The sequence below is a fragment of the Haliotis rufescens genome, unplaced genomic scaffold (assembly GCF_023055435.1).
Source record: "Haliotis rufescens isolate VD_foot unplaced genomic scaffold, xgHalRufe1.0.p SCAF_16, whole genome shotgun sequence".
NCBI classification, from domain to species: Eukaryota; Metazoa; Mollusca; class Gastropoda; order Lepetellida; family Haliotidae; genus Haliotis; species Haliotis rufescens.
Window position 1 is genome coordinate 30,544,836 of NW_025963846.1, and position 13,312 is coordinate 30,558,147.

At 48.1% G+C, this 13,312-nt stretch overlaps 2 protein-coding genes across 2 annotated transcripts; both read left to right on the forward strand.

Moving 5' to 3' along the window:
- The first annotated feature begins 4,963 nt into the window (after positions 1-4,963).
- On the forward strand, positions 4,964-6,442 carry LOC125380893. The gene has a single exon (XM_048396652.1). It carries the CDS (start codon positions 4,964-4,966, stop codon positions 6,440-6,442), a length of 1,479 nt encoding a protein of 492 aa, XP_048252609.1.
- A 478-nt stretch (positions 6,443-6,920) lies between these two features.
- Positions 6,921-8,108, forward strand: LOC125380894 (ice-structuring glycoprotein-like). Its single transcript, XM_048396653.1, has one exon. The coding sequence runs from the start codon at positions 6,921-6,923 to the stop codon at positions 8,106-8,108; it is 1,188 nt and encodes a 395-aa protein (XP_048252610.1).
- The last annotated feature ends 5,204 nt before the right edge of the window (positions 8,109-13,312 follow it).

The following is a 13,312-nucleotide window of genomic DNA, read 5'->3' on the forward strand; positions in this document are numbered from 1 at the left end:
AGAACTGGTTGGCTCAGAGTTAGTGCACCGTGTCTGTTAAAATACACTGTGTCTGTCAGTACACTGTTTTCATATAAAAACTTCAGCATGGTATCTCCGTGGGCTAGAGTAGTTGTGTGCAGCGGTACAGTACCGCTCCTGGCTTCTGATTGGTCGAGAGGATCTGTGAACAAGATCGACAGGGTCGTTGTTGTTCTTGTGTTTTTCTAAAAATAGAAATAGAAAAGGCGGTGGTGGTGCAGGGAGGGAGGAGGAGGGAGGGAGGGAGGAAGGAAAGCGGGAAGGGAGTCGGGTTCTTTGTTTTGTTTTGTTTTGTTTTGGTGGGTGGGTGGCGATGGCATGTGGAGATGAAGCTCACTGAGACGAGCTTATCAAACACAGTCGACGACTCTGCCACTTTGTTGCTAGGTTGACGTCATATCGGCGAAGGATCTTGCAACAACATGTCACAAATCATGTCATCGGGTATGGTGATGTGTTTGTCAACTTTGAGGTGTAAGGTTTCGTTCCACAAGGCGATCGTGTATTGTAGCCCACGATGACAGTCGTTCGTCTAAGTTAAAAGTCGGGGAGTGGCGAATTTAAAGGGGCTCAAGGTGTTGGCTGAATTCTAACGGTGAATCGACAGGCACAGACATGAACGTGTTGTAGGTATATGCCTACGTGAAGTACTTCGTGTCACCCCCCATGCAAACGTGGTGCCACGCGTGACGACAAACAGACGTTGACGTTGATCCATAGGATGATTATTATCATTTATTTATTCATGATACCGAGGTGCTGGCATTCGTGTAGGTTGACAGGTGTACTGTCATTCGTGTTGCCAGGCACCCGTAGTGTTTCACGCGTGATGCCAGGCAAAACGTGGTGTCCTCTGTGTGTGTGTGTGTGTGTGTTCAAACAGACGTTGACGTTGATCCACAGGATGAACATTATTATGAATGATGCCGAGGAGTCGGTACTCGTGTAGGTCGACAGGCGTACTGTCATTCGTGTCTCCATGCACACGTCATGTACGTCGTGTGTTGTCATGCAAAACGTCATGTACTTCATGTTGCCATGCAATCGTGATGTCATGCGTGTGTGTCTTCAAACACACGTTGATCCACAGGATTATTGATCCTATTTTGTATTTTATAAGGAGAGAGAGAGACCGATAGACATACGTGGTGTTTGACTCGTGTCTCCAGGCACACGTGGTGTTTCACGCGTCTCTATTTCTATATATTTATTTTATCATTTGGAGACGTACCATTGTGGTGTCATGCGTAGGCGTGTGCCTCCAAGAGGACGAGGGGGTGGGTGTGGGCTCTTTTGGATGGTTGTTGTTTGGGTTGCAAAGCAAGCAGGGTGGGTGTCGATGGCGTGTGGAAATGATAGATCACTGAGACGAGTTTATCAAAGTTATCATACACAGTCGACGACTCTGCCACTCTGTTGCTAGGTTGACACCACATCGGCGAAAGATCTTGCTACAACATGCCACAAATGACGTCATCGACTATGATGATGTGTTTGTCAACATTGAGATGTAAGGTTTTGTTCCACAAGGCGGGCGTATTCTAGCACAAGGACAATCGTTCGTTTAAGCAACAGGGGATGAGTGGCGAAAAGGTGCTCAAGGTGTTGTCTGAATTTCTAAAGGTGAATCGACAGGCACAGACATGTAGGAATGCAGGGAGCGATCGAAATGGTGCCTGTTTTGATTGGTCCAACACGCTGCGTGCTGATTGGTCCGTTCCGGCGCCTGACTTTCACCTCGGTTTTCCAAACTGGCCCGGCCCTTTTGTTTCTTGTTCATAGGAAAAGTGATGACCAGAGAGTGTCTATCTTATTTAAGACACTGTCGACCTGTTTCCTGATTGAAGGACAACCCAAGCTTCTGATGGGTAACCATGTTTTATCCTGTTTTTCTCCCTGGGGTGAGCATGCTGATTTCTCCATCCTAAAAAATACAACACAATTCATTTTTTAGAGTGGATCGAAAGGGCTCCTGTTTTGATGGCTCCAAAACGCGACACGCCGATGGATCCGTTTCGATGCCTGGACTGAGCCTCAGTTTTTCAAATGGGTCCGACTGTTGTGTTTGTTTTTTTTCATAGGAAAAAATGTATTTTCCATGGGAGAGAAAGCACAACTCGGTTTGGGTGCTGTCTTCTGATTGGTCGGTGCTGTCTTCTGATTGGTCAGATTTTCGACCAATCAGAGACCTTCTATCAATAGATCCTCTTTTCTGTGTATATAAAGGAAGGGCTGACACTCAGACACTCATCGCCACCATGACGGACACGCAGAGTACACCCTATCGTTTGGAGAGGAAAGACATCACCCGCTCCAGACGATTAAGAACCGCTAACCATACCTATCGTTTGACTTTCAACCCAGACTACTTGGACACCGTACCACCGGACTGCGTTCCCATGGAACTGCCAGTTTTATTTGACAGAGTCATCGATGACTTTTATGAACAGATGTCAGGCCAGAAGGGAGATCGTATTGGTCTAGGTATCGATCATCCCGCTTTGAACATCCCCATACGGATTCCCTTTCGTCGCTTTGAAGATCTCCATGGGCTCGATATTTTGCATGCCGTGGAAAAAGTCCAACAGTCCAACAAAGCCCTGAACATCGATGCCACCATGGTTGTGACTTTAGTACACGTCGCAGATCCCGACAGGCTAGGATCGGGCAGTGGCGTTCCCCCGCTGAAAAACGTGATTGGACTCGAATGCAAAAGGGGCATTGTACGGATCAACAACCAAGATCAATCCTGTTTGGCACGGGCCCTGGTGGTGGCACAGCATTATGCCCAGAAGCCTCACCCTCTGACCCAAGAATGGAAAACCCAGCGATTGAGACTGAAGAGAACGGATCGCGTCGACGTTCAAGACATACGGGCACGGGACTTGTTTCGGCGTCTTGGCCTGCCTGAAGGCCCCTGTCAGGGCCTGGACGACCTCGCACGCGTGGGACGCGCCTTGACCCGCCTGAATTATCAACGGAAAGTCTACAGTCAAGAGGTGGACCAGAGACTGTTGTACAAGTGTGATGAGGCTCCGCCCCACGCCACTGTGCTGCATGTCTATCATCATGATCAGCACTACGATGTCATCACTTCCATGCCCGCTTTTTATAGCTCTAACCATTACTGCGAACGCTGCGACCAACGTTACGACCATCCCGAAAAACACCCCTGCACCAAGGAATACCGCTGTCATCGCTGCCTCCACTCTAGCTATTGCAAGCCCCAGGAAGAGCACGGGATCCCTTGCTTGACATGTCAACGTTGGTTCCCCAATCCAGCGTGTTATACTCAACATCTCCAGTCACCGTTAGAGGGAAAACCCAGCGCCTGTCAATCGATTCACAGGTGCCCGACCTGTTTTCATCTTGTCCGCGTCTTGGAGACCCCCATGGTTCACCACGAGTGCTTCGACGAAGAACATCCCTGCTTGGTGTGTCGAGAACCCATGACCCCAGACCATCGCTGTTACATGACGCCTCTCCGTGAAGAAAACGAGGAGGAGGAGGAAGAGGGGGAGGGAGAGGAAGCAGAGGAGGAGGGGGAAGAGGAACAACATCACGTACGAGACAATGTCCAATACGCCTTCTACGATTTTGAATGCATGCAAGACATGGGGGAACACATTCCAAATTTGTGCGTGGTGCAACTGGGATGTGGACGGTGCATCAGTGAAGTGAGCAAGGACTTGTGCGAACACTGTCCATGGAGAGAAGAAGGATATGGTCTCAGCCGTGAGATCGTGTTTCGAGGCCCCACCACGCGACATGATGTGTGTGTGTGGTTGACCACATTGGCTGAAAAACCCAGGAAGAAGCCCAACCCAGAGGAAGAGGAGGGCAGCACACGCAAGGGGACAACACCCCGCCTGGGGAACAAAAGAAAACTGGATGACACCCCCTCAAGAAAGTACGATTCCAAAGGACATGCATCACCCCAGCAGGAGGTGGAGGGGGAAGAGGTCATGGAAGTGGAGAAAACAAAGATGCCAAAGAACAAGAACACCGCCACCCATACAGTCCAGAAGGAGGATCGCATTTATGTGATGGCCCATAATGCACGATCCTATGATTTACACTTAATCCTGAAGGGTCTGTCCCCCCTCCTGGTGACACTCCCCACCAAGATCCGACATGGCCAACAAATTTTGCAGATGACCCTGGGACGGTTGTCTTTCGAAGATTTGATCCCTTACCCCCTGAAAGCCTTACCCAAGAGCTTTGGGCTGAAAGAACTGAAGAAAGGGTACTTTCCACACTTTTTTAATACGGGAGTCAACCAGACCTACAGAGGTCCCTATCCACCAGCCGTCACGTACAATCCTGATGGCATGTCTCCCGCGGAACGCACAGCCTTCCTCCAGTGGCATACTCAAAAAGTGCAAGAAGGAGCCTTGTTCGACTTACAAGGAGAACTTTTAGCCTAATGCCAGAGCGATGTGGACATTTTGAGACGGGGATGCGCCGACTTCCGACAGAACGCCATCCACTCGGTGGGCATGGATCCCTTTGTGGAAGTGATGACAGCTGCAGCGTTCACCATGAAATCCTTTCGAAAACACGACCTGAAACCCAATACCATCGCCATTCTTCCACCTCAAGGCTACCAACCCAAGAGAAACTATTCCCAGGCCTGTATGCACTGGCTCCACTATCTGATGGAAACGGACCCCCATCTGCACCTCCAGCACGCCAGGAATGGAGGTGAAAAAGAGTTCACGTGTGGGGAGGGTCACCATCGGTACACCGTGGATGGCTACGATCCAGCGACAGGCACAGTCTATGAATTCCTGGGCTGTTTCTGGCATGGGTGCCAGGTCTGTCACAAGACCCAACGTGGAGAACCGCATCCCGTCCTGGGCTCGTCGTTGGGAGCCCGTTACACCGACAACACCCTGACGTGAAACGAATCGTCACCCTGATGGAGCACGAGTTTACAAAAATGCAACGGAAGGACTCCGCTCTGCGTGCTTTCTTGCAGGGACCCCGCTGTATCCACGTCCCCGGACCGCTCAACCCTCGCGACGCCTTCTATGGAGGACGCACCAATGCGACGCGATTATGCTACGAAGCCCAAAAAGGTGAAACCATCAAGTACATAGATATTTGTTCCCTTTACCCCTACATTTGTAAGACCGGAGCGTTTCCCACGGGACACCCGACCCTTCTCCATCAACCCCCTGTGGACACGTTGTTTGAACTGAAAGGCCTGATCCAATGCCGTGTCCTACCCCCGAAACGACTCTACCATCCGCTACTGCCTTACAGATCGGGTGGCAAACTGCTCTGTCCTTTGTGCCGTACGTGTGCCGATACCCGGTCAGACTCCCCCTGCGAACACACAGACGAAGAGAGGTCACAGGTGGGGACGTACGCCACCGTAGAACTCCAGGAAGCCGTGAAGAAGTATGACTACTGGGTGCTTCAGATCTACGACGTTTGGCATTTTGACACCTTTGCACAGCATGACCCCGACACCCAGCAAGTGGGACTCTTTGACACTTACATCGATCGACATTTCAAGAAGCTCGAAGCCAGCGGATACCCCGAAGGATGTAAGGATCACGACGATTACATCCAGGAGATCTACGACAAAGAAGGCATTGGGTTGGACAAGGATCGCATCGAAAAAATTCCAGGACTTCGCACGATTGCCAAGATGCAACTGAATTCGCTCTGGGGCAAGTTTGGACAACGGGTAGACTACAGTCAGAACGTGTATATGAACGATCCTGTACAGTACTTTGCCTTGTGGAGGGATGAACGCAATACCATCGAGGATGTGACCGTTGTCAACGAACACATGGTGGAAGTGACCTATACCCATCAGAAAGAATACCAAACCCCTCATTCTCATTTCAACGTCGCCATCGCCGCTTGGGTCACCGCCCAAGCATGTCTCAAGCTATACGAGACCCTTGCCCTGGTGGGACGCAGGGTCTTGTATTTTGACACGGACAGCGTCATTTACATTCATCGACCCCACGACGCGAATCCAGAGCTGGGCCATTCGTTGGGTGAATTTACGGATGAACTGGACGGAAACACCATCAAGACGTTTGTGTCGGGAGGTCCCAAAAACTATGGCTACGAGTTAATGAACCCCAGACCCGATGGAACGCACACGACCTGCAAAGTGCGAGGGTTCACTTTGAATTACCAAAACCAACGCCATCTCAACTTTGACACCATGAAAGGACTGATACTGGGGCAACGACCTGGGAAAGAGGAGGAGAAAATCAGTTTGGATTACCCTCATCAGATCATTCGAAAAGGAGCTAGGCACGAAAACGCACTCGTGACCAAACCCACCCGAAAAGACTATCGTACCGTGTACGACAAGCGACGTCTCGTCTACGACGAAATCACAGGCCTACCTGTAGACACGCTCCCCTTTGGGTACAGAGACGACTTTCTATAAATGTTTTCATGACAGCGGATCGAAACTGAATCGACATGGACCCCTACAGAAAAAAACGGATCGAAATCTGACCAATCCGAAGCCTGGGTTGTCGACCAATCAGAGGCCGCGTTCGAGCCAGGGTGGCCTCTGATTGGTCGAACCGAGGTTGTGCTTTCTCTCTCACGCTACAAGCCTAACCCCATGGAAAAGAAACAAGTACCACACTGGTTGGTGGCGTGTGGGACAGAAACCATCCAATCAGAAGGTCGGATTTTCCACCAATCAGAAAGCAGAGTGTCAGTGTCTTTAAATACGCCCAACGTTCCCTGGCCATCACTTTTCACTGAACGGTCCAAGCAACAACACCATCATCTTCCGATTACTACTACCGTAAGACAACAATGGCCACTACCGCATCATCATCAAACAGAAGAAGAAGAAGGAGAAGGGGGACAAGGACGAGGACGTTCTCAATAGCGAGCATTTGCGTCGTGCCATGGCGGACATCCTTGGGGAGCAGCTAGTTCTGCATTGGGAGATGATGAGAACAAGTGCCTTGTACAAAGCTTCCCATGACTGCATGCATGAGAAGTTAAAGAGTATTGTGGACACATTTCTTCCTCCGGAGTATGGCATCTGCATCCCCAGCATGGAACTCTACGTGGAAAAGTCAACCCCAACACCTGAAGCAGCAGCACTTACAGCATCCATACTCAAAGCAGCCCAAAAAGCAGCAGCACCATACGTCGCAGCACTTACCACAGTGGTAGCAGAGGGGACGTTAAAAGAAACAGACGTACTCACCTCAGCACTCATTGCAGCGTCAGCAGCAGCAGAAGCAGCACCCATACTAACAACAACACCCTCAGAAGCAGTGAAAGCAGCACAACAACTCGACTCATCACTATGGACAGCAATACTAGCATCAGCCGCAGCAACACCTGCAGCCATAGAAGCAGAAGCAGTAGCACTCGTTGAAATAGTAACCTCACATGCACCCTTGCTGCAGCAGTACTCATCGCAGACAACACCATCAACAACACCCGTAGCAGCAGCAGAAGCAGCCACCACACAGGAAGAAGAAGATGCAGCTGCAGACGCAGCAACAACACCCTCACTAAAAGAATTCATCAATGCACTACAGATGGCGCAATGCATGGCAGGTGTGAGGGCATCGAAGGGGACACCCCGAGAAGAAGCAGCAACAACAAAATTCGCCTCAGCACTATCCTGGGCGGCAGCAACAGCCACAGCCGCCACACCCACAGCAGTAGAAGCAGCAACAGCTGCACTCGTCGCCGTAGTAACAGGAGTAACTTCAGCGCAGTCATCATCACCCCCACCTTCACCATCACCTATGGACACCTCAGATGCTGCTGCATCCACACCAAAACCAGTGGCAGCAGCAATGGTAGCAGCAGTGGCACCAGCAGTGGCAGACACCACCCCCACAGCCATAGAAGCACCAGTAGCAACACCCTCACCAACAGAACTCTTCGATGCGCTCCACGCAGCAGCAGAAGCAGCCGCAGCAGCAACAACACCCTCACCAACAGCAGCAGCACCAGAACTCATCTCAGCACTATACAGAGCGGCAGTAGCAGCCGCAGCAGCAACACCTTCACCAACAGAAGCAGCAGCCACAGAAGCACTCGTTGCAACATTGAGCAGGCTACCTGTGTGATGACGATGACGAAGGTTGTCATCCACTTTTTCGCATTATTCGCATTATTTCCCCTTGTTTGTCTGTATCTAAGTTGTTGTTCATTATTAAACAGGGATAAATTGAACTGACTCTTTGTGTCTTGATTGATCTCAACTCCAGTAGAATGCCGAACCGAGGGTAGAGGTTGAGTTGAGATGTCGTCTACGTTGTCTGTCCGTGCGTCTGTCATGTCAGTGCACATGCTCGTTGTAATATATTATATAGTATAAATAGATAAAAGAGAAGGGCCATGTTTGAAAAATCAGCTGCCTGGTAAGACATGATGGAATCCACATGGTGTTCTGACTAATCGACACCCACCCTGCTTGCTTTGCCAACCCAAACAACAACCATCCAAAAGAACCCACACCCACCCCCTCGTCCTCTTGGAGGCACACGCCTACGCGGGACACCACCATGGTACGTCTCCAAATGATAAAATAAATATATAGAAATAGAGACGCGTGAAACACCACGTGTGCCTGGAGACACGAGCCAAACACCACGTATGTCTATCGGTCTCTCTCTCTCCTTATAAAATACAAAAAAGGATCAATAATCCTGTGGATCAACGTGTGTTTGAAGACACACACGCATGACATCACGATTGCATGGCAACATGAAGTACATGACGTTTTGCATGACAACACACGACGTACATGGCGTGTGCATGGAGACACGAATGACAGTACGCCTGTCGACCTACACGAGTACCGACTCCTCGGCATCATTCATAATAATGTTCATCCTATGGATCAACGTCAACGTCTGTTTGAACACACACACACACACACACACACACACACAGAGGACACCACGTTTTGCCTGGCAACACGCGTGAAACACTACGGGTGCCTGGCAACACGAATGACAGGACACCTGTCAACCTACACGAGTGCCAGCACCTCGGTATCATGAATAAATAAATGATAATAATCATCCTATGGATCAACGTCAACGTCTGTTTGTCGTCACGCGTGGCACCACGTTTGCATGGGGGGTGACACGAAGTACTTCACGTAGGCATATACCTACAACACGTTCATGTCTGTGCCTGTCGATTCACCGTTAGAATTCAGCCAACACCTTGAGCCCCTTTAAATTCGCCACTCCCCGACTTTTAACTTAGACGAACGACTGTCATCGTGGGCTACAATACACGATCGCCTTGTGGAACGAAACCTTACACCTCAAAGTTGACAAACACATCACCATACCCGATGACATGATTTGTGACATGTTGTTGCAAGATCCTTCGCCGATATGACGTCAACCTAGCAACAAAGTGGCAGAGTCGTCGACTGTGTTTGATAAGCTCGTCTCAGTGAGCTTCATCTCCACATGCCATCGCCACCCACCCACCAAAACAAAACAAAACAAAACAAAGAACCCGACTCCCTTCCCGCCTTCCTTCCTCCCTCCCTCCCTCCTCCTCCCTCCCTGCACCACCACCGCCTTTTCTATTTCTATTTTTAGAACAACCCAAGAACAACAACGACCCTGTCGATCTTGTTCACCTTGTACGACCATTTCTCTGGGTTTTTCCCCATCCCTCCTCCCCGGAAACGAAGGCGACGCCCTCTTTCAATGCGCGCGTCACCGGACACGGATGCGACGCCCTCTTGGAGGCGTGCGCCACCGGAAACGGATGTGCCGCCATCTTGGATGCGCACGCCACCGGAAACGGATGGGTCGCCATCTTGGATGCGCACGCAGGACCCATCATGCCCTGTGCGCATGCGCAGTCACGTGACCAAACCGAAACCGGAAGTGACGTCACATATCCTCTCGACCAATCAGAAGCCAGGAGCGGTACTGTACCGCTGCACACAACTACTGACTAGCACTATGGTCATTACCATGAAAGTTTTGTGCACATCGCGATTATATGTCCAAGTAAGCCCAATTCTGGTGTGATTCGCGGTGATATTGCTGGAATATTGCCAAAAGCGGCGTAAAACCATACTCACGCACTCACAATGTGTTATTATACTTGATGATAAATATACCTATCTAGGGGTGGGGTGATACATGATTCCGAGGCAAAGTTGACCCAGGCGAGCACTGACTATTTACAAATATTTCATGACAGATGGAAACCCCAGACCCTATTTGTTGTAAATGATTGCATTGCAAATAAAACACGGACGAAAAAGAAAGACCTGATCAAAAGGTTGGGTGATGAATGATTCAAAGGCATACAAAGTGGACCCAGGAGAGCACTTTATGAGCGGTTACGAATATTTCATGACACAAAAAAAGTTACCAAACCCTATTAGTTGTTGATGACTGCATTGCAAATAATGCATGAATGAAAAGGAAAGACATGTTGTTTTTCTTTTAGCGCTTTCGGGTAAACAGGTGGGATAAAGCGTTTGGGTTCTTACAAAGAAATATTACTGACAGATCTTAGGGAGAAGATATGTTAGATTGCCTTGACCTGTACCTGGAGAGGACTGAATTGGAACCCCTATAAAGACCTGGTCCTGGTCCCAGATATGATGTGATCAAATATAGTTATTTTGTCTTTTGACAAATGATAAAATGATAAAAAACAACAACTTACATTGAAGTATTTACTGGGACTGAACTGGGCCAGGAGGGGGATTGAGCTCGAGCCCTCATTAATATAACTACTGTTGTAAATGCTGACAACATCATATTGAGTGAGTGAGATAATATTTAACTTCACATTGACAATAGTTCACCCATACCGTGATGAGAGAAAGTTATATTAATAAAATATGCATGTACACTGTATAAAATCCTGTCTTTATAAAAGAATCAGACAAATTGTTTGACGTAGAAGTATTGACCTCTGTCGTCCATTTATTGACACAAATAGGAATGTGACTGCAGATAACTTTTTCACAGATGATACCCATGCACAGAACTGCTGTCTAAAGGACATTATCTGGCACCGTGGAACAAAATACACGATTTCTACCCCCACAATTCACAGTCTGTGATTTTCGGTTTGAATTGAAGGATAAAAGAGCCTATCAATGCAAGAAAAAAGAACCAAAGCGTGTTCTTTCTTAACACAATCAACAGAACCAAACAGATGCCGATTCCCAGGAACCGAAAACTGAGATCATCCTTCACTTCATCTCAACCAAATGTTGTGTGGACACCATATATTACATGCCCCACAAATAGACTGTAAACAGATCGACAATCGCTAGGAACGTGTGTAAGTTGCACAGTGCCTTAACCCTAGTGTGCAATCATTGCTACACATACGGCTTTTGACACTAAGCCGCTCCACTATAACAGGACCAGGTGTTACATTATACTAAGCGTTACCCTGACTGGCACGTGGCATTAAGGGAATACAACTAGAACTGGGTTGCTCGGGGTCAGTACACTGTAACTTAGTAGGGTTTGCATGTTAAAACTGCAGCATGCTATCGTTGTGGGCTAGCACTATGAAACTGCAAATAAGCAGACATACACACACACATATACGTGTAAATCGGTACAATAATATTGAACGCGACGTTAAACCCGATTTCACCTCACCTCAACTTGTACCAAAATGAGTTGTGTCGTACACATCGTTTTGCATTGGTCAGGTGAGCTACAGAGCTCCATTTGAACTTGTTTGTTGACATAAATGGATCAAGTGGCAAGGCTCGTTGACTAGGTCGATTGCATGTCATCATATCATTGTTCATTATATGAACCACTTGATCAACATACCAACAATATAAAGGGTGCCGTGACATAACTGAATCATTGCTGATTACAGCGTTAAACACTCGACCCTTGTGCAGCAGTGTTATGGTAATCTGCATAAATATTAAAGTATTTACAATTGTATAATGTAATCAATAAGCTACGAGGATGTCTGCTTTGTACTGTCAAAACGGACCTTACGAGTGAAATTAGTTCAGTCATATCGGACGTTCAGACATTATCAAGCATGAAGGGATTGAAAGTCAGCTCGTCACTATCCATCAGACAAACAGTATCATGTATGACAACATAGATGACACTAAGACACAGAATAAGATGTCATATGTCCACTCGCTAAGCTGGAGATGTTCAGCCGCTGACACAATGTAAGGTTCCACGTAGTGGTAGACACGTCATTATTATGTAAAGATAAGATCATATACCTTCTCAATGACTGTCTATAGACTTAAACGAGGGAAAAGTCTTAGCTTATTCGTGCTCACCGCCTAGGAATCCAACGTGATAATCTAAGCGGATCACGATCCTTAACTGTGAAACATCGGGAATATGATGAAGAGATGGAGTCCTTAAAAGTCGAACCTGTACTGAAGGAGGTCGGTTTCGGCGTCTCCAACGATCTCAGCTTTCGCCAACGGGAGCTTAAAAGGGTATTTCAAGCAAGGAACTAGCGTGAGATCTAACAGGCACCTAGAACATCACATGAAATGGATCATTCACCCACAAACCTCATTCGTGTGTAACAGTCGTCGAATTACTGATAGACGGTTAACCAACAGTACTTCAACCAACAAGGACAGCGACCAAGGCCTAATTCCACAGGAACAATTTCCAGACAACATCGGTGAAAACAAACAAAATCTACACTTTATGGACACTTCAGAAAACTCCAGATCGTTGCTTTTTAAATTATTTACAAACATTTGACATTGTATGTCTTGTTGCAACATTTATGTCTAATTGGCAAATGGCTAGTTAACTGGATATATGGTTACGGATTCGTTCTCCGAAGTGGTCACCCCGGAGATCCGAGTTCAGTTTGGTCTTCAGCAACCCAGGCTTGTAACGGGATCAGGTGGTCAGGCTTGCTACCTTGGTTGCTGCATGTGATGGTATCCGAATTACATAGATCGATACTCATGGTGTCGATCACTGGATTGTCTGGTCCAGACTCATAGAGCTTGCATATTGCGGGGCTGTGGCATTAAACAACAACAATCAGTCTCAAAGCTTTCGTAGCTACGACTGTCGTATGTATGTGCAAAAGTATGGGAACGTCTTTGCTCTATTATTGTGGCTTCTGACTGCTCAGTAAGCGTATGTGTGAAAACTGACCTGGGTATCGCAGAGACGACGTGACGCATCGAAGTCGTCGCTGACTAAACTCACGACCCGCTTTAGGTCGCTCTCGTTTTTCGTACATCGTCGGAAATCCCAGTGTCTCAGCTTTCATGTCATATAAGACATGTGCGGGGGTAGCTCCGGAC